Below are 26,251 nucleotides of genomic sequence, written 5' to 3' on the forward strand. Positions count from 1 at the left end.
TTCCTTCGACGATAAACACGAATCCGACCATCACCCCTGGTGAGACAAAACCGCGACTCGTCAGTAAAGAGCACTTTTTCCCAGGCCTGTCTGGTCCAGCGACGGTGGGTTTGTGCCCATAGGCGACGTTGTTGCCAGTGATGTCTGGTGAGGACCTGCCTTACAACAGGCCTACAAGCCCTCAGTCCAGCCTCTCTCAGCCTATTGAGGACAGTCTGAGCACTGATGGAGGGATTGTGCGTTCCTGGTGTAACTCGGGCAGTTGTTGTTGCCATCCTGTACCTGTCCTGCAGGTGTGATGTTCGGATGTACCGATCCTGTGCAGGTGTTGTTACACGTGGTCTGTCAGTAGTGCTGTCTTAGGCGTCTCACAGTACGGACATTGCAATTTATTGCCCTGGCCACATCTGCAGTCTTGATGCCTCCTTGCAGCATGCCTAAGGCACGTTCACGCAGATGAGCAGGGACCCTGGGCATCTTTCTTTTGGTGTTTTTCCAGAGTCAGTAGAAAGACCTCTTTAGTGTCCTAAGTTTTCATAACTGTGACCTTAATTGCCTACCGTCTGTAAGCTGTTAGTGTCTTAACGACCGTTCCATAGGTGCATGTTCATTAATTGTTTATGGTTCATTGAACAAGCATGGGAAACAGTGTTTAAACCCTTTACATTGAAGATCTGTGATGGGCTGCTGTGTTGCAGAGCTCCATGTAATCCCCGTCCCCGTCCCTTACTTGGATTTTTACGAATTATCTTTGAAAGACAGAGTCCTGAAAAAGGGACGTTTCTTTTTTTGTTGAGTTTAGGTGTTCCTTTTGTCCAGGTGTGAAAGGGCAGTGTGGAGTGCAATAGAGATTGCATCATCTGTGGATCTGTTGGGGCGGTATGCAAATTGAAGTGGGTCTAGGGTTTCTGGGATAATGGTGTTGATGTGAGCCATGATCAGTTTTTCAAAGCATTTCATGGCTACAGACGTGAGTGCTACGGGTCAGTAGTCATTTAGGGAGGTTACCTTAGTTTTCTTGGGCACAGGGATTATGGTGGTTTGCTTGAAACATGTAGGTATTACAGACTCAGACAGGGAGAGGTTGAAAATGTCAGTGAAGACACTTGCCAGTTGGTCAGCGCATGCTCGGAGTACACGTCCTGGTAATCCGTCTGGCCCTGCGGCCTTGTGAATGTTGACCTGTTTAATGGACTTACTCACATCGGCTGCGGAGAGCGGGATCACACAATCGCCTGGAACAGCTGATGCTCTCAGTTGGGAGACGGCACACAAGAAGATTGGGCCAAACTGCCAGTACAGAGGTGCAGGAAGCTCATCGATGGCTATAGGAAGCGCTTGATTGCAATTATATTGACCAAAGGCTGAGCTAGCAAATATTACGTCTAGGGTGTCAATAATTTAGTCAATGCCATGTTTATTTTCTGATTTAAATGGATATATTAAGTTCTGAATCAAAAACAAAGGTTATGTAATATTAACAGTGAAATATAGAATTGTGGAGACCAAATACATTGGTGAATTTCAACTTATTTTTAGGGAAAATTGTCAGTTACTTGATAAAAGTGCAAGGGCCACGACTGTGTGTGTTGATTAAATAATGAAGTATAATGTTTTGGTTAGATTGATAAGGGAAACTCAGTCCCTTCAATGATACAAAAATAACCAAGTCAGTCAGAACAGAGTCAATTCTGTATATAATTTCAACAAATCTACTTGCATAATGAAGTACAGTACTTTTATTGCACAAAATGATACAAGTAAATTTACTTTTCTCACTATGGTACCTTTTCTGTAAATCTGGAACCCTTACTTTGATAAAATTAATTTTAGAATACTTCGGAAAAGGTTTAACATTATAAGGCACCATCCTGATCTCATAACACCAATGTCAACCTAAAGGGACTAAGTTTGTCATTCTTCATTAGTGAAGTATTTTTACAGACAGCATCACACCAACCATCGCCATATCATCTACTCTGCCTCATCATACTCATTCTTTCCTCAGTTCAATCACATTTCAATCAAATGTATTTATAAAGCCCTTTTTACATCAGCAGATGTCACAAAGTGCTATACAGAAACCCAGCCTAAAACCCCAAACAGCAAGCAATGCATGATGTAAAAGCACAGTGGCTATGAAAAACTCCCTAGAAAGGCAGGAACCTAGGAAGAGAGCTAGAGAGGAACCAGGCTCTGAGGGGTGGCAGTCCTCTTCTAGCTGTGCTGGGTGGAGTTCACCTCATCCAGTTCCCTACTACATCCAAAAGCAACAGAATTAACTACAAACACACTAACCAGTACTACATATCACTATACTCTATACATGGGCCATGTTTTCTGCTGGTGTATCCTGAGGTCTCTCCTCTGAGAACCTCTTCCCGCAGTGCGTACAGGCGAACGGCCTCTCTCCCTTGTGGACCTTCAGGTGCATCTTCAGCTGGTGCTGGTGGGAGAACTTCTTCTCACACTGGGGCAGCTTCAGGATTTCTCCTCTGTGTGGACACTCTGGTGCCTCTTCAGGTTAAACAAATGTGAAAAACTGGCCCGGCACAGGTGGCAATTGAATGGTTTCTCCCCTGTATGGACCCTCTGGTGCCTCTTCAGGCTGAACGAGTGTGAAAAACTGGCCCAGCACAGGTGGCAGCCGAATGGTTTCTCCCCCGTGTGAATCCTCTGGTGGATCTCTACTTGTTTGGGGAAACTGAAGGTTTTCCCACAGAACGAACATGGGAAGCGCTTCTCTTTGGTGATGCCACCTTTAATGATTCCATCTCTACTACTGTCATTGGTCAAAGGGCTTGTGTAGCCATTTAGTGTTGAGGTACTTGTGTTGTCTGAGGTCTGGTTTAACATTAGGAGAGTGTGAGGAGGATGAAGGCCAGGGAGTGTCTGTGTTGTTGCAGGGTCCATGTTCCAATTGATAGATCCTATAGAAGGCAAGCTGAAGGCAGCACCTGTTAGGGGGTTAACCTGCGGCACCATCAGTTTCTCTGAATCACAACTATAGGAGCAGGATGGAGCATCGCTAGCCGAGTCTGTGTCTGTTCTCATACAGACACCTCCCCGTCCCCGCAGACCAAATCTACGCCTCACCCTGGTCTCAGCCAGTCTGTCATGAAGACTAAGTTCAGCTGTTGTTTTGTGTTCGACAGTCTGTTTCTGGTTGTGGTTAACAGTGTTGTTCCCCAGCCCAGAGTTGAGGACGCTGTCCCAGCCGCTGATCACTGTGTTGCCTCTGGTCCTGGCTTGCTCAGTGATGTCATCCCCCAGGCCATTGACTGCACTCGTCTGGGAATCCAAGATGGCCACCCAGTCTCCTCTGTTAGCCTCTAGCCAACCACCTGCAGGAAGAGGTTACAAAATAGACTTTGGCAGAGAAAACTCTACATATGGAGCGTTTTTGAGTCAATTACCTGGTCAAGTTAATACATTGTGTCTTTGTTGTATGTAAACATAAGTTGTATTGATTTAATGTTATGAATGAAGAAAATTAAGATAAAATAATAGCCAGGAGTATCACTATTCCCATTGAATACCTATTAGTGTATGTAGGCTATATATATTTCTCCCTTACCTTGCTCCCCCATCTTTAGTCCACTCAGCAGATCAATGCTCTCTGGTTCATCTTCTATCGTCTCCTCTTTGACTAGCAGCAGATCAGGCTTTCCATCCTCCATGTCTACTGACTGTAAGAGATACAGAGTGAGAGGATGTTGGATCAAGACATCTGATATGAGCACCCTGCTATGGAGCATCTTGATTGGGCAATGAGGGATTGCTATGAATACTATGCAAACATGTTAGTTGATTTGATACTATACTGATGTTGGAGAATTAATTCAATGGCATGGTCCCATACTTAGACAAAATTAATTAAGACCTGACCTAATACCAGTCAGTAGTTCAGTGGGCTCACCTCAGTGAGACTGTGTGTGGTCCTGTGCTGCTCAGCTGGTTCCTCTGTGAGTTCAGGAGGAGGTGTAATCTGGTTGTCGTCCATGACCATGGTCCTCTCAGGGTTCCCCAGACCCTCCTCACACTCCTCCTCCTTCACCAGCAGCACCTCTGGACCCTCCTCCTCCTGGAAGAGAGGGTGATACAGATTACACAGACATACACTCCCTCAGGTACACACAGATAATAAACACACTTTCAACATGGAGTGTTTACCCATCTCCACTATGTGAGTCATATACTGTAGTTACAGACTGACTTCATTGTTGTTAAACTCATCATGGTGGGTGTAAATATGAGTCATCGTCGTGCAAACCTGACTCAACTATTTTGATGTGCACAGTAGGTGTTTGTTAGTGTGTGGGTATGTGTAGGTACAGTGCAGTGAAGGCTGTTGAGGGTAGAACAGCTCATAATAATGGCTGGAATGGAGTAAATCGAATGGTATAAAAACACGGTTTTCATACCATTCCATTCACTCTATTCCATCCCTTAAACTCCATTCCAGCCATTATTATGAGCCGTTCTCCTCTCAGCATCCACCTCTGTTATAGTGCCTTCTGAAAGTATTCATACCCCTTGACTTGTTCCAAATTTTGTTGTGTTACAGCCTAAATATAAAATGGATTAAATTGAGATTCTTTGGGTTACTGGCCTACACACAATACCCCATAATGTCAAAGTGGAATTGTTTTTCAACATTTTTACAAATCAATTAAATATGAAAAGCTGAAATGTCTTGAGTCAATGAGTATTCAACCCCTGACTTTAATGGCTGTGATAGGAGAACGGATCAACAACATTGTAGTTACTCCACAAAACTAACCTATTTGACAGAGTGAAAAGAAGGAAGCCTGTACAGAATAAAAATTATTCCAAAACACACATCCTGTTTGCAACAAGGCACTTAAGTAATACTGCAAAAAATGTGACAAAGCAATTAACTTTTTCCAGAATACAAAATACAAATCCAGTACAACACATTACTGAGTACCACTCTCCACATTTTCAAGCATAGTGGTGGCTGCATCATGTTATGAGTATGCTTGTAATCATTAAGGCCTGGGGAGTTTTTCAGGATAGAAAATACACAGAATGGAGCTAAGCACAGGCAAAATTCTAGAGGAAAACCTGGTTCAGTTTGCTTTCCACCAGATACTAGGAGGAATTCATCTTTCAGCAGGACTATAACCTAAAACACAAGGCCAAATCTACACTGGAGCTGCTTACCAAGAAGACAGTGAATGTTCCTGAGTGGCCAAGCTACAGTTTTGACTGAAATCTGCTTGAAAATCTATGCCAAGACCTGAAAATGGTTGTCTAGCAATGATCAACAACCAATTTGACAGATGGAAGATTTTGTTAAATAATAAAATGGGCAAATGTTGCACAATCCAGGTGCGGAAAGCTCTTAGAGACTTACTCATTAGATTCACAGTTGTAATTGCTGCCAAAGGTGATTCTAACCTGTATAGACTCAGGGAGTTGAATACTTATCTAATCAAGTCTTTTTTTGTAGATCGTTGACAAAAAATTACAATTAAATCCATTTTAATCCCACTTTGTAACAAAACAAAAATGGAAAAAGTCAAGGGCTGTGAATACTTTCTCTAGATACTGTATGTAGGCCCTAAGTGTATATTGGTTATAAAGCACTGTTGGGTGTATGTAGAATAGGGTGATATCAGATGTGATTCATACTAAAAAGAGAGTCCCAATGAAAGTGAAAGAAAAGTCAATTTTGTGTTTATTAAACAAAGTTTTATATATGCCATATGAAAACCACACATGCCTTAACAAAAAATGTCCATGGACTTGATAAACTGCATTCATTTTCTCATTAAAAGTGTCTTGGGGAAATAAAAGGTAGCTGAATAGAAGTAATGAAACAGGTATTTGTGAACATAATATAGCTTGCACAGTACTAACACAATATGTAACATATGTTTTACGTCTGACTGCAATATTGTACCTAGGAATATTCAACACTGAAATCTGTTACTCTCTTTATTCCAAATTCATCTGTGGATCTTTTCTGCTGACAACAATGAAAAGTAATCTTTGTCTTTAATGCAGGGTTTGATCTAAACATCAGAAGATATCAAGTGGAATGGTTTCTATGTTATAGATTGGAATGTTTTTTTTGCTGGTGTATCCTGAGGTAGCTCCTCTCAAACCTCTTCCTGCAGTGTGTACACTTAGCGCTGTGGTGGTCATGAAAATGTGTCAGCCGTTAACTGTCATGCAAAATGACCACCGGTCTCACGGTTATTGACCATGTATTAACATAAACACGGTTGGCATCTCCGGGTTTCCACGCATACAAGCCGCTGATGCGCGCCTTTGGAACATCTACAATTCAAATAAGTATTATAAATCCATTTAATATACACCATCACAATAGCTGGTGTTAAGAAACATTATTATATGAAGAAAATGTATTTCAGAAGAACAGAATTTCATGTTGAGTCGGACTAATGTATGTTACCGATCTGGGTCTGCCATGCCAATAGCAGAAAAGATACGCTGAATTCCTGTACAATTATTTTACATCATATGATTTTATAGTTACAAGAATATAAGTGAACATTGATTAATAAAATGGAAAGGATATTTTTCTCTAACGATTGCTGAGCGAGTGCGCAATGGAGCGGCTATTCTGTGTTGAGTGTAAAAAGTGATAATTTGAAACGTTATGTGGCTACTTTAGTTGTGAGACAAACCTTAGAAGGTCTTAGAAATCAAAACATATGACGCAACTATTGATGATTTGAAAAAGTTGCAAAAAAGGCATGTGCTCTGTTTCATGCCTAGACTGCACACGCTGTTCATTAGTCTCTCATTCACAAGTGATAATATTCCCTCCCATCAGACTATTCTCAAATTAATAAGGTCTTTATACTAAATAATATATGTGTAAAATTAGTTTAGATTTAGAATGGGCCATTATCAGCTGCATGTGCATGCCATCCGTATGCACTCAACAGTGTCGTTGAAACACGAACGCTATAATAGGTGTGTTGGAAAAATGACCAGCTCCTGACACGCATCAATTCATTATGAATAAGATTTATTTGATTTCATTCTTCATTAAAATGTAACCACAATGTTCAGATGAAATGACTCGCATTTGCACGCACCAACAGTAGGGACATACATATATATATATATAAAATGTGGATTTGGGCTAATTCTGAGGAAGTGGAAACTCAAAATGCATTAGCTAGAAAACTAAATATAATATGCTGATAGTTAGCTGTGTAATTTACTAATCTAACAGTTCATGTAGTTAGTTAACAGTTAATGTAATGTCCTGAAAAGTTTTCAGCATACCCAATGACGTCTATAGGCTTATGCTCCAGCGGTCCAAATTGAGAGTCGAGAAATAAATATAATACCTACAGAAAGCTGAGACCCTCCTCCCTCCCGAGTGGCGCAGCAGTCTAAGGCACTGCATCGCAGTGCTAGAGGCGTCACTACAGACCCTGGTTCGATCCCGGGCTGTGTCGCAGCTGGCCGCAACCGGGAGACCCATGAAGCGGCGCACAATTGGCCCAGCGTCCAGGTTAGAGGAGGGTTTGGCCGGCTGGGATGTCCTTGTCCCATCTCGCGACTCCTTGTGGCATCTCGCGACTCCTTGTGGCAGGCCAGGCGCCTGCAAGCTGACGGACAGCTATACGGTGTTTCCTCCGACACATTGGTGCAGCTGGCTTCCGGGTTAAGCGAGTAGTGTGTCAAGAAGCAGTGCGGCTTGGCGGGTCATGTTTCGGAGGACGCATGACTCTCGACCTTCGCCTCTTACAAGTCCGTACGGGAGTTGCAGCGATGGGACAAGCTAACTACTAATTAGGTATCACGAAATTGGGGAGAAAAAGGGGTAAAAAGTGCAAAAAAAATTAAAATAAGGCTGAGACTCTCCTCTCTCCAACAGTCACAACAGTAGGCCTATTTGCTTTTAAAACTGTGATTTCCCACAATTGCAACTTGGAGCGCAGAGAGAGAGCGTGATTTGGAGGATGGATGAGACGTTTCGGATAATAACAGCAAGTCAATATAAAAATGTGGAACTTGAAATTGAATGACTGTAGTCAAATTCCACGTGACCGTTGAGTCATGGTAACTGGGCTACTCAAACTGCGCTCTGTAAATGAATGGTGCTGATGGGCGTTAGTAGCCTACCAAACTTGCTAACGGCCATCAAGACGCTAGCATTCTATTGTCCCTCAAATCACTCTGCTTAGAGAGAGAGCGTGGTTTGGAGGATGGATGAGACGTTTCGGGTAATAGCAGCAAGTCTATAAAAATGTGGAACTTGAAATTGAATGTCATGGTCAATACACCTGTATTTTCAGAATGCAACACACACATTCCTGCTATTTCAACCCCTGCAGATTATTCAAATTCAATTATGAAGTGTTTGATAAGATTTTCAAACGCATTACCATTGATGTCAGAGTAATTTGAGGGACAATAGAGCGTTGAGCACCAGGCCATTAGCGTCTTGATGGCCGTTAGCAAGTTTGGTAGGCTACTAACGCCCATCAGCACCATTCATTTACAGAGTGCAGTTTGAGTAGCCCTGTTACTATGACTCAATGGTCACGTGGAATTTGACTACGGTCATGACTCGTGACCACCAGTCTGGCGGTATTACGTCACCGTAACAGCCCTACACACAGGGGAACGGCCTCTCTCCCATGTGGACCTTCAGGTGCATCTTCAGCTGGTGCTGGTGGGAGAAACTCTTTTCACACTGGGGGCAGCTATAGGATTTCTCCCCTGTGTGGACCCTCTGATGCCTCTTCAGGTTGCAAGCCTGGGCGAAGCGCATGTGACACTGGGTACAGCTGTAGGGTTTCTCCCCTGTGTGGACCCTCTGGTGGATCTCTACCTTCTGGGGGCGGCTGAAGCCTTTGTTACAGAACATGCAGAGGAACCGTTTCTCTTTACTATTGGCTGATGTGGCTCCCCCTCCCTGAGCCTGGGCTCTAGCCCTGTTGTTTGAGTTCAATACCTGATCGAAAAGGATGTGGCCGTGTGAATCGGAAGGTACCATCGACGTGGACACTGGGTTGCGATCCCTGAGCGGGTGTAAAGGGGAGTGGGTTGTGACATTTGGATTTGTCTGTAAGCGTTCCCTGTAGTCTAAGAAGTCACTGGTGTTGCCCTGCGAGTGTCCTTCTCCTAAGTGAGTCTCGTCTGCATTCCATGTCAGAGGAGTGTCACCTTCCACTTTCACAGTCACCTCATCTACGACCAGATCCTCCCCTTTCTTATCTAGGGACCCTTCAGAGTATACACTACTACTGTACCGGTTCCAGTCCCCTCTCATTGGATTAGTCTGTGTATCTAAGCCGACAGGCATGTCACTAGGTATCATCTCTGTAGCGTATGAACAGGACGGATCATTGCCAGTCTGTAACGTGTCACCTGATGAGTCCTGATGGGACAGAACCGTCCTCGGGCTCGTGTTACTGTAAAGTAAATACTCTGATCGGGGAGCAGGAGGACAGCCCAGTCGGTCCAGCCCCGTTAAAGTCTCTGTATCTGTCTCGGACTTGAGGACGGCGTTCAGCGTTCCACTGACCTCCATGATGTTTCGTCGGGTAATGGGTGGCGCTGGGGCGGTGGTGGGTTCCTCCGTGGCTACAGGGAGCACTCCAGCCGTTCCAGTATGGATGTCTCTGCTGTGCCGTGGGTCCTCCTCTTTTTGAGACCTCTCCAGCTTGACCCCAGGACCTGCAGCGTCTGCATCCTGACACAAGAATAGAGGAGATTATTACTGGTACATGAGTAGAATTGGATAACAATGTCATAGGGAAGTCTAAGAAGCTCCCCTATGGCAGATACATTAGGATGTACTTGTAAGCAAGTGAACAGCTGAGGGGAGTCTTTCTGAAATATACTGGCCACATTTGATCTACTGTAATTTTAATGTAACACTATTATACTAACCTCTATCATGATAAAGTGCTGGGTTGCGGTTCCACTCCCCTCATCAACAGTGATTGGTTGATCATCTCTCCATGTATTGTGTTCCGCTAGCTTCACAAAGCTCTTGTGGCCTCCAGTGAGATGTCCTTCACCTGAGAGAGTGATTGGTGGAAAAGAGGTGATTAGGTTAGGTACTGTCAATGCTCAATGCCATATTGTACACTATAGACAGTTTTGACTGTCTACAATTGGCAAGGATGTAAGGTAACAATTCAAATAACTTCTTGATACAGTATTTATAGATCAGTAGATTATGTCCCATGCATCACATTGTTTTCAATGAGTAAATAATAGGAAATGCAGTAAATCAAGAACCTGGTTAGAATATGGTATTGTGTCTGTGCGCAAGATAGTTAAGTAATCAGGGGAATTATTGCATACTATCCTAAAAGTAACCAAGATGCAATTCTGGTTAACACATTTAAAGTCACATATGCACAGAGGAGAAGGGACGACATTCTGCAAAACGTACCTTCAGCTTTTTTTCTTAAAAAATTATCTTTATTGAAGTTAACATTTTACAAATCATAAATAGTTCACATAAATACAATTCAAGTTTAACATCAATACATTTTAGTTCATAATTACATAACGTGATTTACAGATTTAATAGTGTCCGTGGTAGAGTCCATCTTATTTATTTATTTTAGTTCCGTTTTGATTTGTATTTTTTTTATTCAACAAAACGTTATTTCATAGTCATAATGCATCTTGCCTTCCAAATTTTACTGTTCACAACGTATATTATTGTCCACCATAAATCTTTAGTAATGTCATCCACGTGAGTATCGAAGACACCGTGAAAGACAGACTTGGGATTTATACATACAGTACCAGTCAAAAGTTTGGACACACCTACTCATTCTCATTCTTATTTTTACTGTTTTCTACATTGTAGAATAATGGTGACGACATCAAAACTATGATATAACACATATGGAATCATGTAGTAAACAAAAAAGTGTTAAATAAAACAAAATATTTTGCATTTTATATTCTTTCGAAATAGTCACCCTTTGCCTTGATGACAGCTTTGCACACTCTTGGCATTCTCTCAACCAGCTTCACCTGGAATGCTTTTCCAACAGTCTTGAAGGAGTTCCCACATATGCTGAGCATTTGTTGGCTGCTTTTCCTTCACTCTGCGGTTCTACTCATTCCAAACCATCTCAATTGGGTTGAGGTCGGGTAATTGTGGAGGCCAGGTCATCTGATGCAGCACGCCATCACTCTCCTTCGTGGTCAAATAGCGCTTACACAGCCTGGAGGTGTGTTGGGTCATTGATAGTCCCACTAAGCGCAAACCAGATGGGATGGCGTATCGCAACAGAATACTGTGAGACCATGCTGGTTAAGCGTGCCTTGAATTGTAAATAAATCACAGACAGTGTCACCATGCTTCACGGTGGGAACCACACATGCGGAGATCATCCGTTCACCTACTCTGCGTCTCACAAAGACACGGTGGTTGGAACCAAAAAAACTCAAATTTGGACTTCAGACCAAATGACAGATTTCTACCGGTCTAATGTCCATTGCTTGTGTTTCTTGGCCTAAGGAAGTCTCTTCTTCTTATTGGTATCCTTTAGTAGTAGTTTCTTTGCAGCAATTCGACCATGAAAGCCTGATTCACAGTCTCCTCTGAGCAGTTGATGTTGAGATGGGTCTGTTACTTGAACTTTGTGAAGCATTTATTTGGGCTGCAATCTGAGGTGAAGTTAACACTAATGAACTTATCATCTGCAGCAGAGGTAACTCTGGGTCTTCTTTTCCTGTGGCGGTCCTCATGAGAGCCAGTTTCATCATAGCGCTTGATGGATTTTGCGACTGCACTTGAAGAAACTTTCAAAGTTCTTAATTTTCCGGATTGACTGACCTTCATGTCTTAAAGTAATGATGAACTGTCATTTCTCTTTGCTTATTTGAGCTGTTCTTGCCATTATATGGACTTGGTCTTTTACCAAATTGGGCTATCTTCTATATACCACCCCTACCTTATCACAACACAACTGATTGGCTCAAACGCATTAAGAAGGAAAGAAATTCCACAAATTAACTTTTAAGGCACACCTGTTAATTGAAATTTATTCAATAAGCAAAGCTGTCATCAAGGCAAAGGGTGGCTACTTTGAAGAATCTCAAATATATTTTGATTTGTTTAAACCTCTACAGCAGTGGTTCCCAAACTTTTTATAGCCCCATACCCCTTCAAACATTCAACCTCCAGCTGCGTACCCCCTCTAGCACCAGGGTCAGCGCACCCTCAAATGTTGTTTTTTTGCCATCATTGTAAGCCTGCCACACACACACTATAAGATACATTTATTAAACATAAGAATGAGTGTGAGTTTTTGCCACAACCCGGCTCGTGGGAAGTGTCAAAGAGCTCTTATATGGCTAGGGCACAAATAATAATCAGTAATTTTGCTCTTTATTTAGCCATCTTACATATAAAACCTTATTTGTTCATCAAAAATTGTGAATAACTCACCACAGGTTAATGAGAAGGGTGTGCTGGAAAGGATGCACATAACTCTGCAATGTTGGGTTGTATTGGAGAGTCTCAGTCTTAAATCATTTTCTACACACAGTCTGTCCCTGTATTTAGTTGCCATGCTAGTCACGGCTGAGAATCCACTCTCACATAGGGACGTGGTTGCAAAGGGCATCAGTGTCTTAACAACACGATTTGCCAAGGCAAGAAACTGAGCACAGCCCAATCCAGAAATCTGGCAGTGGCTTCTGATTAAATTCAATTTTCACAGAACCGCTTGTTGCAATTTCGATGAGGCTCTCTTGTTCAGATATCGCGCCTGGGCTGGAATAATACATTATGGCCTTTCTCTTGCATTTCAAAGATGATGGTACATGTATTATTATCTTTTTCCATATCTAATGTGTTATATTCTCCTACATTAATTTCACATTTCCACAAACTTCAAAGTGTTTCCTTTCAAATGGGATCAAGAAAATGCATATCCTTGCTTCAGGTCCTGAGCTACAGGCAGTTAGATTTGTGTATGTCATTTTAGGAGATTTTTTTTTTTAAATAGTAAAAATAAAGAAAAACCCTTGATTGAGTATGTGTCCAAACTTTTGACTGGTAATGTACATTTTCTGACAATTGTGCACGGAGTATATATTTTTTTAAACAGCCTTGTTTTTGCAGGGTTCAGGTTGCGGTATGCGTCTTCACCACCATATGTAATCAGATATCACTTTATAAATAGTTTTTGTTCAAATTTCAACATTTCTATTTAAATGTATGAAATTGACTGAGATACCAGCTCATTTGGTTCCCTAATCGTATTAAAATCCCCACATATAATTACGGAATTTCCCACAAATAAATAGCCCCTAATATACCTCTTGCGGTTCCTCTGTATCGGTCGAGGATCTTGACACTTCTGGGACGACTGGCGAGAATGCGCTCTCGCATCGTCTTGTCTGCGCGGTCCCGTGATACCTTCAGTTCAAGTAGCTGTAGTTTCCTCTGCAATGCCCTGTTTTCTTTATGTCTTTGAGTTATTTCCAAACGAAACACTGCATAGTCATCGTCTACGAGTTTACAGACCTCTGCCACGGCTGCATTCGCTAGCACCTCCATGATGGAGGCTATTTGAGTGTGAAAAACCATACAGTTAGCCATTGTTAGAACCTAGCTACCTAGCGTTACCTAGATAACATCAACCTGTCCTGTCTCCAACGCGAATAAAATACTACCTGGGGTAAGTATGTGATGCTGTATAGTGTGTTAATAAACGTCTGAATAACAACATAAACGCTAATGTAAAAATTGTACTTGATCACTGTTCACTTCCGTTTAATTGCTCTTCTTCGTGTAGTTTTCAGGCAGACTAGACGTTTTGCTGCCTTTCCCAGGTCGGAGAGCGAATTGCACATTTTGGTCACACAACCATCTAACCCTAGATATATTCCACTACAGGCTGTCGGCCTGGGAGGCTGGAACCCCTTCTCTCAAAACCCTGTGTAGTTCTTCTGCACTAAAATCTCTGACACCCATAAACTTTTCTGCTGCTGCTACTACTAAACCTATCTTCTGGGATTTCTTCTCCATCTGTGCGGTACAATTAATGACCATAGCAATAAACGACAAGAAGCCAACCTTACTAAAGCACAAACTGTCCGGGTCACTCTGTACTGGCCAGTAGTCACAGGGATCCTCTCAGGCTCCCTCACCCGACCTCACTCTTTCCCCATCAACATCTACTTTCCTCACTGCCTCAGCATGAGACACTTTCTGCACTGTAACCCTGGCAACCTCAAATTGTCTCACTTGCACAGGACATTTCTGATCCCCAGCAACATGCGCACCCCCACAATTGAAACACACCACTTTTTCCAACAAAACTACACACTCCTTTGTCCCATGCCCTCCTGTACACTTCTCACACCTAATAATGTCCCTCCTACATACTGCTGCAACATGAGCATACACTTGGCACCTGAAACACCGTAGTGGGTTCTGAACAAAAGCTCTAATGGGGTACCTGACATGTCCTAGCATGACTTTATCAGGTAAACACTCAATATCAAAACTCAAAAGGATAGACGGGTATCAATCTCGCGCTCGCCACCGGGTCTGCATTGCACCAAACGACGTGCATCACACACCATGGATCCTCAACTTCAGTTGTTCCACCTCAACACTCAAAGCCACCCCAGTTATCACTCCTTTCACCGGTGCTCTGCTCCAGATAGCAAAGCAAGACACAGCTCTTGTCCCGAGGCGTGAGATGTGGAGTGCCCGCTCCTTCTGATACCACAAATTGGTTGGCCAAAAGGCACGAATCCACTTTCTCAACAAATCGTACTCCCACTGGGCCAGAGCCATTTTCCTGATTATTGGGGTGAGGCTCAGAAGTCTTCAGGTTATTTTTCTTCACTTTTGTCAGGTTTGATTTCTAAGCTTTCACTATCCGACTCCATCTCATGGTTTTCAGGAGAGGAACATGTAATTATGTCTCTTGTAGTTGACTCATAAGAGAAAGTACACTTTGCATGTATTTCGCAGACATAGACTATCGCCCTAAATTCTGCCTGGCGTCATCTTACCATCCGCCATTCTTCTTCCCAGTGCCGGCCGGTCAAGCTAGCTAGCTCCACTTCTGACACTGAAGAGAAGGGATCGTATTGGTTGGCGTCATAGCTCAAAGGGTGTGGTTAAATGAAAGATATGCGAGCTGTTCTTTAAATTACAGTACTGCTTATCACTTTACACATCAAATCTAAGATCAGTATCTTTCAAGCTGAGAACAGACTTGTTTAGAAAGAAGCAAGAATGGAGTAGAAAATAATGACTTTATTCCATCTACATCACCTTAAGGTAAATATTCAACTGTCCTGGTGCTTGTCTAGATTTACCGTCCCTTTAAAAAGCAGGTATTTACACAAGCCTGTTTCAAGTTAATAAGGGGAATGTGGTTAATTACCCTCTTACCAAGACACTTCACATGATAATACATCTAAAGAATGGTTCCCAGATATCACCTGTGTATATCCCTAGTCACACTGCTATGATTTCTCCTCGTTGTGGACACTCCTATGTCTGATAAGGTTAGTCAGGAAGGAGAAGCTCTTGTAACATAGTTTCCACTTGAAGGGCCTCTCCTTGGTGTGAACTGTCTGGTGCTTCTTCACATAGTTTGCCTCAGCAAAGCGCTTCCCACACGTGGAGCAGGCGTGTGGCTTGTCTGCGTCCGTCCTAATGCTCGGCCTCCCACGCTGTGACCCAATGACACCAGAGGAGGCGCTCCTTGACCTCTAGCCATTGTTTGGGTGTTGTTGGGATTGTGTGCTGTTATAGGCTAGGTACCTCTCGTGGTGAACTCCCATCCTGACTGTCTGTATTGGTGAGGTAATCCTGAGGTAACTGAGGAAGGCTAGACCCAGGCTTTCCATGAACCCAGTCACTAGGCATTAGACGACACCCTGAAGGAGAAGACAGATTTGCTGATAGACTACCACCAGGGGAGTCTCCCACTACTCTCTGTGAAGACTGAAGCCCAGGGTGACCTGCTCTGTTCATCATGGATACTGTGGTGTTTGTATCATAGGAACAGGAGGGTCTATCTCTATCAGCCCCAGGCCCTGCTTCATCCCTGCACTGAGACTGTGAAGAGAAGGGTCTGGGCTGCAGACTGGATCCCTGACTGGAGCCTCTGTCTCTCTGATGACCACCAGGATTGAGGTTGTTCAGTCCACCTGTCCATTGGTTGTGTTCTGTGTGGTGGTGGAGTCTCTGTCCCTCGCGGTTCGGTCTCAGTTCCAACTCTTCAGAGGTCCAGTCTCTCCCACCAGTAACATTGGATATCAGGAGGTCTTCATGGACTGCAGACTGTCAACACAAGTTGTACAGAAGAGCATAAAAAAAGGTTTATATAAGAAACTGCTGTACACACAAACATGACATGACCCCTCTGCAGTCCTCTTTAGCTCAGTTAGTAGAGCATGTTAACCACAGTCAAGCCCACCTCTTAACAGTGTGGTTCAAGTAGGGAGGCGTGGGGTAAATTATTTACATTCAGCATCACTCCAAGGGAAATTTTGTATATTCTTTCTATCAAAGATATCTACATATATTTCAGGATGTTGTGTATCCCTGGAAATAATCAGAATTCATCTAAACATTACTTTTGAAAACATAACTTGTCTAAATAAGAAAGTGGTCTCTTGGCACAATTTACCGCAAGTATGTGGTAAGTTGAGTCGCGGGACAGGGTAAGTTAAGCCTCCTACACATTTTTGTACTGAATGAAATATTACCACTACCTTTTTAAAACCATGTCTATCTTTATGTCCCAAACACAATCGCCTTTTCGTAAAAAAAATAAAAATTTAAGCATTTAACACAGGCTTATCACCTAACAAACACTTTGAACTTTTTTTAAACACTTTTACCCTAGGCCCTGTTGTAACCTTATATCACAGTGATAATGCCTTGAATTACACCGGGGAATAAATCACTTCCATTGGATCAACTTCCCCAAGGCAAACATTTTGACGATATTAGCCCATACAGCTGCATGGATGCACTTTCATGCTATGTTTAGGACCTCAATCTTATAGAGACCCCAAATGATGTATAGAACAATCTTAAAATTATAAATTTTGGTTAAGATACAAGCATTATGAAACCTCTAACATTCATTTGACAATCTTTTTTTGGGACTTTTTCCATGTTGTTTCTTCCTTCAGACTCCATGAAATTATGACCTATTTGGTAAAATGATTGTGTGTATGATTACCTAGAAACAAGAGTGGCTGAACTTACCCCTTTGGCTCAACTTACTTAATGATTCAACAATTAAGTATAATGTTTTGTTTCCACTGAGATAAGGGAAACTCAGCCCCTGCAATGATACAAAAAAAACTAGCCTGTCAGCACAGATTAAATGTTGTATTTAATTTAAACAAAATGGTCCTACACTCAATGTGAAGTACAGAACTTTTATTGCACAAAATAATACGTGACAAGTAGAATAACTTTTCTCAATATGGTAACACTTGACCTTTTCTGTAAATCTGGTACCCTTGCTTTGATAAAATTAATTTTAGAATACTTTGGAAAAGGTTCATCACATTACACACATCTTTACTACTTAATCTCAAGTAAACATTTAATTAATTTCCTCATAAAACCCCAGCATCAAACAACAGGACAAGGTTGAAGCATTTTTACAGACACCGTCACACCAAACATCACCATACAGTGCCTTGCAAAAGTATTCATCCCCTTGGCGTTTTTCCTATTTTGTTGCATTACAACCTGTAATTTAAATAGATTTTTAGTTTATGTATTCACCCCCTTTGCTATGAAGCCCCTAATATGATCTGGTGCAACCAATTACCTCTAGAAGTCACATAATTAGTTAGATTGCACACAGGTGGACTTTATTTAAGTGTCACATGATCTGTCACATGATCAGTGTATATACACCTGTTCTGAAAGGCCCCAGAGACTGTAACACCACTAAGAAAGGGGCACCACCAAGCAAGCGACACCATGAAGACCAAGGAGCTCTCCAAACAGGTCAGGGACAAAATTGTGGATAAGTACAGATCAGGGTTGGGTTATAAAAAAAATATCTGAAACTTTGAACATCCCACGGAGCACCATTTTTCAATCCATTATTAAAAAATGGAAAGAATGTGGTACCACAACAAACCTGACAAGAGAGGGCCGCCAACCAAAACTCACGGTCCAGGCAAGGAGGGCATTAATCAGAGACGCAACAAAGAGACCAAAGATAACCCTGAAGGAACTGCAAAGCTCCACAGCGGAGATTGGAGTATCTGTCCATAGGACCACTTTAAGCCGTACACTCCATAGAGCTGGGCTTTTCGGAAGAGTGGCCAGAAAAAAGCCATTGCTTAAAAAACAAAAAAAGCAAACACGGTGTTTGGTGTTCGCCAAAAGGCATGTGGGAGACTCCCCAAACACATGGAAGAAGGTACTCTGGTCAGATCAGACAAATTGAGCTTTTTGGCCATCAAGGAAAACTCTATGTCTGGCGCAAACCCAACACCTCTCATCACCTGGAGAACACCATCCCCACAGTGATGCATGGTGGTGGCAGCATCATGCTGTGGGGATGTTTTTCATCGGTAGGGACTGGGAAACTGGTCAGAATTGAAGGAATAATGGATGGCGCTAAATACAGGGAAATTCTTGAGGGAAACCTGTTTGTCTTCCAGAGATTTGAGACTGGGACGGAGGTTCACCTTCCAGCAGGACAATGACCCTAAGCATACTGCTAAAGCAACACTCGAGTGGTTTAAGGGGAACATTTAAATGGCCTAGTCAAAGCCCAGACCTCAATTCAATTGAGAATCTGTGGTATGACTTAAAGATTGCTGTATACCAGCGGAACCCATCCAACTTGAAGGAGCTGGAGCAGTTTTGCCTTGAAGAATGGGCAAAAATCCCAGTGGCTAGATGTGCCAAGCTTACAAAGACATACCCCAAGAGACTTGCAGCTGTTATTGTTACAAAAGGTAGCTCTACAAATCTTGACTTTGGGGGAGGTGAATAGTTGTGCACGCTCAAGTTCAGTTTTGTCTTATTTCTTGTTTGTTTCACAAGAAAAAATATTTTGCATTTTCAAAGTGGTAGGCATGTTGTGTAAATCAAATGATACAAACCCACAAAAATATATTTTAATTCCAGGTTGTAAGGCAACAAAATAAGTAAAAATGCCAAGGGGGTGAAAACTTTCACAAGCCACTATATCATCTGCTCTGCCTCATCATACTCATTCTTTCCTCAGTTCACCTCATCCAGTTTCCAACTAAATCCCAAAACAACAATTGACTACAAACATACTAACTAGTACTACATTACATGTCACCACTGTACTCTATACATGGGCCGTGTGCATTTTCTGCTGGTGTATCCTGAGGTAGCTCCTCTCTGAGAACCTCTTCCCACAGTATGTACAGGCAAACGGCCTCTCTCCCGTGTGGACCTTCAGGTGCATCTTTAGTTGGTGCTGGTGGGAGAACCTCTTCTCACACTGGGGGCAGCTGTAGGGTTTCTCCCCTGTGTGGACCCTCTGGTGCCTCTTCAGGTTTGAAGAGTCCGAGAAACTGGCCCGGCATAGGTGGCAGCTAAACGGTTTCTCCCCCGTGTGCATCCTCTGATGGATCTCCACCTGTTTGGGGAAACTGAAGGCTTTCCCACAGAATGAACACTGGAAGCGCTTCTCTTTGGCCCTGCCACCTTTGCTGATTCCGTCTCTGCTTCTCTCATTTGTCAATGGGCTTGTGTAGCCATTTAGTGTTGAGGTGCTGGCATTGTCTGAGGTCTGGTTTAACATTAGGAGAGTGTGAGGACGAAGGCCAGGGAGTGTCTGTGTTGTTGCAGGGTCCATGTTCCAGTTGATAGATCCTATAGAAGGCAGGCTGAAGGCAGCATCTGTTAGGGGGTTAACCTGAGGCGCAATCAGTCTCTCTGAATCACAACTATAGGAGCAGGACGGAGCATCGCTAGCTGAGTCTGTGTCTGATCTCTCCCGCCGCATACCAACACCTCCCCATCCCCGTAGACCAAATCGACGCCTCTCTCTGGTCTCAGCCAGTCTGTTGTCTTGGAGACTACGTTTGGTTGTTGTTTTGCATTCAATTGTCTGTTTCTGGTTGTGGTTAACAGTGTTGTTCCCCAGCCCAGAGTTGAGGACACTGTCCCATCCCCTGGCCTCCACTAAGTCGCATTTGGTCCGGGCCTGCTCGGTGATGATGTCCCCTGGGCCCTTGGCTGCACCCATCTGGATCTGGGAGTCCAAGATGGCCACCCAGTCTCCTCTGTTAGCCTCCAGCCAACTACCTTAAGGAAGAAGTAAAAAAAATTTACTTTACAAACATGGCAGAGAACTTTACATAAGGATTTTTTTGTCAATTACCATGTCAAGTTAATTGTGTGTTTTTGTATGTAAACATAAGTTGTATTGATTTAATTTCACTATATCCAGGCGCTTCACTATTCCCATTGTAGATCTATTACTGGTTATTACAGTGCATTCGGAAAGTATTCAGACCCCTTTTCCGTTACAACCTTATTCTAAAATTGATTAAATAAATGTTTTAACTCGTCAATCTACACACAAGACCCCATAATGACAAAGCCAAAAAAGGTTTTTAGAAATAAAGACACCTTATTTACATAAGTACTCAGACCCTTTGCTATGACACTCGAAATTGAACTCCGGTGCATTCTGTTTCCATTGATCATCCTTGATGTTTCTACAACTTGATTCGATTCCACCGGTGGTAATTTTTTTTTATACATGATTTGGGAAGGCACACACCTGTCTGTATAAGGTCCTACAGTTGACAGTGAATGTCAGAGCAAAAACCAAGCCATGAGGTCGAAGGAATTGTCCATAGAGCTCCGAGACAGGATTGTGTTGAGGTGAAGATCTGGGGAAGGGTACCACAAATGTCTGCATCATTGAAGGTCCCCAAGAACACAGTGGCCTCCATCATTCTTAAATGGAAGAAGTTTGGAACTACCAAAACTCTTCCTAGAGCTGGCCGCCCGGTCAAACTGAACAATCCGGGGAGAAGGGCCTTGGTCAGGGAGGTGACCAAGAACCTGATGGTCACTGACAGTGCCCCAGAGTTCCTGTGTGGAGATGGGAGAACCTTCCAGAAGGACAACCATCTCTGCAGCACTCCACCAATCAGGCCTTTATGGTAGAATGGCCAGACGGAAGCCACTCAGTAAAAGGCACATGACAGCCCGCTTGGAGTTTGCCAAAAGGCACCTAAGGACTCTCAGACCATGAGAAACAAGATTCTCTGGTCTGATGAAACCAAGGACAATGACCCAGACCACACAGCCAAGACAACGCAGGAGTGGTTTCGGGACAAGTCTTTGAATGTCCTTGAGTGGCCCAGCCAGAGCCCGGACTTGAACCTAATCTAACATCTCAGAGACCTGTAAATAGCTGTGCAGCGACGATCCCTATCCAACCTGACAGAGCTTGAGGATCTGCAGAGAAGAATGTGAGAAACTCCCCAAATACAGGTGTGCCAAGCTTGTAGCGGTCATACCCAAGAAGACTTGAGGCTGTAATCACTGCCAAATGTCCATCACCTAAGTACTTAATACTTACAGTACCAGTCAAAAGTTTGGACACACCTACTCATTCCAGGGTTTTTCTTTATTTTTACATTGTAGAATAATAGTGAAGACATCAAAACTATGAAATAACACATATGGAATCATAGTAACCAAAAAAGTGTTAGAAGAATCTAAAATCTAAAATATTTTGATTTGTTTAAGTAGCCACCCTTTGCCTTGATGACAGCTTTGTACACTCTTGGCATTCTCTCAACCAGCTTCACCTGGAATGCTTTTCCAACAGTCTTGAAGGAGTTTCCACATATGCTGAGCACCTGTTGGCTGCTTTTCCTTCACTCTGCGGCCCAAACCATCACAATTTGTTTAAGGTCTGGTCATCTGATGCAGCACTCCATCACTCTCCTTCTTGGTCAAATAGCCCTTACACAGCCTGGAGGTGTTTGTTGGGTCATCGTCCTGTTGAAAAACAAATGATAGTCCCACTAAACCCAAACCAGATGGGATGGTGTATCACTGCAGAATGCTGTGGTAGCCATGCTGGTTAAGTGTGCCTTGAATTCTAAATAAATCACTGACAGTATCACCAGCAAAGCACCATCACACCTCCTCCTCCATGCTTCACGGTGGGAACCACACATGCGGAGATCATTTGTTCATCTACTCTGCGTCACAAAGAATTTGGACTCATCAGATCAAAGGACAGATTTCCACCGGTCTAATGTCCATTTCTTGTGTTTCTTGGCCCAAACAAGTCTGTTCTTCTTATTGGTGTCCTTTAGTAGTGTTTTCTTTGCAGAAATTTGACGATGAAGGCCTAATTCAAGCAGTTGATGTTTGTTACTTGAACTCTGTGAAGCATTTATTTTGGCTGCAATCTGAAGTGCAGTTAATTGCCGATTTCTGAGGCTAGTAACTAATGAACTTATCATCTGCAGTAGAGGTAACTCTGGGTCTTCCTTTCCTGTGGCGGTCCTCATGAGAGCCAGTTTCATCATAGTGCTTGATGGATTTTGCGACTGCACTTGAAGAAACTGACCTTCATGTCTTAAAGTAATGATGGACTGTCGTTTCTCATTGCTTATTTGAGCTGTTCTTGCCAAATTATGGAGTTGGTCTTCTACCAAATAGGGCTGTCTTCTGTATACCACCCCTACCATGTCACAACACAACTGATTGGCTCAAACGCATTAAGAGGGAAAGAAATTCCACATTAACTTTTAACAAGGCCTCTTAATTGAAATGCATTCCATTCCACCTCATGAAGCTGGTTGAGAGAATGCCAAGAGTGTGCAAAGCGGTCATCAAGTCAAAGGCTACTTTGAAGAATCTCAAATATAAAATATATTTTGATTTGTTTAACACAATGTTATTTCATAGTTTTGATGTCTTCACTATTATTCTACAATGTAGACGAAAACAGTGTTGAAGTTTAGCGCTCCAAAGCTCCTCGTCATTGAGGGAATTGACCCACTACTACTGTTTACTTGGTGCATCTGTCATCTCACCGAGTCTACCTTTAAACCTAACGACCTGACCCATCACCTTATGCATTACTGCCCCACAGTGGCAAGAAGTGACATCCCCAAAAACAGAAATTATAAGTGGCTCCTAGCCTCCCACACACAGGCTACTTTGTCCCTAAAACAAAAAAATATAAAAACGAAATATAAATGTTTTTATAAAACTTCAAAGTGAGTAAATCAGTTCTGAAAACGAATTGAAACTGAATTTCAAATAAATCTTAAAACTAATATAAATAAAAACACAAAACTATAATAACCTTGGTATGTAGGCTATATGTACTTCTTACCTTGCTCCCCCATCTTTAGTCCACTTAGCAGATCAATGCTCTCTGGTTCGTCTTCTATTGTCTCCTCTTTGACCAGCAGCAGATCAGGCTTCCCATCCTCCATGTCTACTGGCTGTAAGAGATACAGAGTGAGAGGATGTTGGATCAAGAAATCTGATATGAGCACCCTGCTATGGAGCATCTTCTGATTGGGCAATGAGTAATATGCAAATATGTCAGTTGATTTTGATTCATAGTCTTTCATGGTTTTATCATTCATAGACATGGTCCCACACTCAAGCACAGGTCCAGTATCCACAAAGAGTCTCAGAGTAGGAGTGCTGATCTAGGATCTCTCCATATAATCTTATCCATTATGATCTAAAAGGTTAAGCTGATCCTAGATCACTCCTGCTCTGAGAGGGTTTGTGGATACAGACCCTGACCTAATACCATTCAGACAGTAGTTCAGTGGGCTCACCTCAGTGAGACTGTGTGTGGTCCTGTGCTGCTCAGCTGGTTCCTCTATGGGTTCAGGAGGAGGTGTAGTCAGGTTGTCCTCCATGACCATGTTCCCCTTAGGGTTCCCCAGACCCTCCTCCTTCACCAGCAGCACCTCTGGACTCTCCTCCTGGATGAGAGAGGTGATACAGATTACACAGACATACATACCCCAGGTACATACACACAGATAATAAACACACTTTCAATATGTGGGGGCCATACTTGCGAACATTAGAACAAGTTAAATGTAGCTCTTTACACTCGTACCCGTATACAGGGTTAAAAATAGCAGATTTTGACTGATAAGCGCCTAAACTGGAATGCTATACAGTAACACGCTATACATGACGTCAGAGATCAAGGTCTCCACTTCACAGCGCAGTAATGGTTTTGACTGACAGCGGTTCTGAACTTGAACACCATGCGCGGCAAGAAGTTGACCCCATCCCTCCCGCTAATTGGGCAACTTTAGCCATTGTTTGTTGTTGTCTGAGTGAGGGAAATGCTGTACACAAAGAGGACTTCATGTATTTTGCAAGATGCGATGTTGAGGATTATAATAAATACCGCTTTGATGTCATACAAGCAAGCCAAACACCCATTAGTCCAAATGTGCACTTCACATATCATAAAACTCATGTAATATATACATCCTCAACGTTTCTGATCACTATGCTTGATGTACAGTTACAAGATGACATGGCGTCATACCCTGGGTTCTTCTGACCCACAATAACATCTGCTAAATATGTGTATGCGACCAATAATGTGATTTTGAACAGAATGAGCCCGTTGTTTTAAGAAATTAGGCGGGGAACACGCATCTGAATGCACTTGTGACTATTCTGTGCGCACCAAATGTATGATCTGCCTCTCTGATTTGCTTTGTGAAAGCCAAAAACTGTAAGATCGTATTTTGTTACTTAGCTACCCATGTTGGCAATAGAACATGCTTTCAAATTATGCCCACCTGAGCAGATTGTGATTTAAATGGACCGTTTCTGGAATGCGGGAACAACAGTAATTGTGTGATAGCGGGGATGCAGGGCTGTGTTCCAAAGAAAACAACTTTGTCTAGTTCCTCAACAGCACAACTAGTAGAGCTCAAAATAGCACATAATAGTTGATTATTCTTTGAGTCATAAAAGTGCATTGAAATAACGTAGGAACTGCGCACACTTTGGAGAGGTGTGTGGCCACTTGGAGATACCATTTAGACCTCCCACTCAAACCCTTGTCAATTTTTTTGTTTTATGTTGCGCTTTCCAGGAATATTCTTCGTTACTGAATGTATCCAGAGTATTTTCAGATTTCGTTATTAACAAATACGGCAAAAATTACAGTAAATGTAAAAATAAAAAACACTAATCAACAGTTAATGTTTGGATTCAGTGTTGTCAGATTAACAGTTTTGTCCTCACCTTTAGTTTAATTTTCCCATAATCTCCATAATCTTTTTTATTGCTACCATGGTTATGCATATAGATTCCATATTTCTTCTGTAAAAAACATTTCAATTCAGCCCTATCCATATAGGCCAGCGGTGTCAAACTCATTCCATGAAGGGCCTAGTGTCTCCTGGTTTTAGTTTTTCCCTTCAATTAAGACCTTGACAACCGGGTGGGGGGGTCCTTAGTAATTAGTGACCTTAATTCATCAATCAAGTACAAGGGAGGAGCGAAAACCCGCAGACACTTGGACCTCCATGGAATGAGTTTGACAAGTTATATAGGCCAATTCCCACGAGTGTAAGGGGTTTTAAGCCTCACCCATTAAAATGGTTGACGTAGTGGCACGTGATCAAAGGCTACACGTTAGCTGTTCCCATTACATACGCTTGCACATTTAGCCCTATGCAAACCTCACCAGGTGGCCGTGATTATTTCCGGTAACAAATGCTGTATCAGTTTATCAACGATCTTAAACTTTTTCTCCACAAACCAATGGCATTTCTTAAAATAGGTCAACTTGGCCACCAGAGCGATACATTTAAACCTCCCAAATTCAAGGTTTACTTTTGTTCCTCTTCACTTGGTCTGTGTCAATATTGCATGATCATCGCATCCTTGACTAGGATACTTACGTTTTCGTATATATGACAAAATCCCACGTTTTTGCTTAATACGTTATTTATACATCCATGTGCTCTTACGGGAAAAATATGTAGGTCTATACAACATTTAAGTTTGTCGTACATAGTAAAAAAAGAACGTTGTATGGAGCCTTATGGACTTGTCAAATAGCTGTCATGTACGGTAGCCATCATTGCTTTTCAGGTGACAGAGCTAAAGCGGTTGACTCGTAAACGACTCTGTTCATTATCCGCGGGTTCGAGAACTCCTTGCTTCAAGCATTTTTGTTAAGGGAAATATTGTTCACTGCTGGCCCACACACGTGACGAA

At 42.5% G+C, this 26,251-nt stretch overlaps 3 protein-coding genes across 6 annotated transcripts in view; all 3 read right to left on the bottom strand.

Annotated features, from left to right (window-relative positions):
- LOC120034862 (protein glass-like) overlaps positions 1-26,251 on the bottom strand; it is a 467,553-nt gene that overhangs the window by 227,334 nt on the left and 213,968 nt on the right. The window lies entirely within an intron of this gene.
- The window catches only part of LOC120034808 (zinc finger protein 624-like), a 106,973-nt gene continuing 82,331 nt past the window's right edge, over positions 1,610-26,251 (bottom strand). For 2 of the 4 annotated variants that reach the window (XM_038981444.1, XM_038981443.1), the window contains exon 6: positions 19,117-20,296. In XM_038981444.1, coding sequence (XP_038837372.1) covers positions 19,332-20,296 — 965 coding nt within the window. In that variant the 3' untranslated portion in view covers positions 19,117-19,331. Of the gene's footprint in view, positions 3,345-3,577; positions 3,690-19,116; positions 20,297-23,366; positions 23,479-23,826; positions 23,977-26,251 lie in introns of those variants that run through there. The other 2 variants (XM_038981447.1, XM_038981446.1) reach the window with 2 other exon arrangements.
- On the bottom strand, positions 8,562-13,757 carry LOC120034856 (zinc finger protein with KRAB and SCAN domains 8-like). The gene is made up of 3 exons (XM_038981506.1): positions 13,318-13,757; positions 9,913-10,043; positions 8,562-9,712 (listed from the first exon to the last, which is right to left on the bottom strand). The coding sequence occupies exons 1-3, from the start codon at positions 13,598-13,600 to the stop codon at positions 8,627-8,629; spliced, it is 1,500 nt and encodes a 499-aa protein (XP_038837434.1). The 5' UTR covers positions 13,601-13,757; the 3' UTR covers positions 8,562-8,626.

Source organism: Salvelinus namaycush, chromosome 42 (genome assembly GCF_016432855.1).
Source record: "Salvelinus namaycush isolate Seneca chromosome 42, SaNama_1.0, whole genome shotgun sequence".
Taxonomy (NCBI): Eukaryota; Metazoa; Chordata; class Actinopteri; order Salmoniformes; family Salmonidae; genus Salvelinus; species Salvelinus namaycush.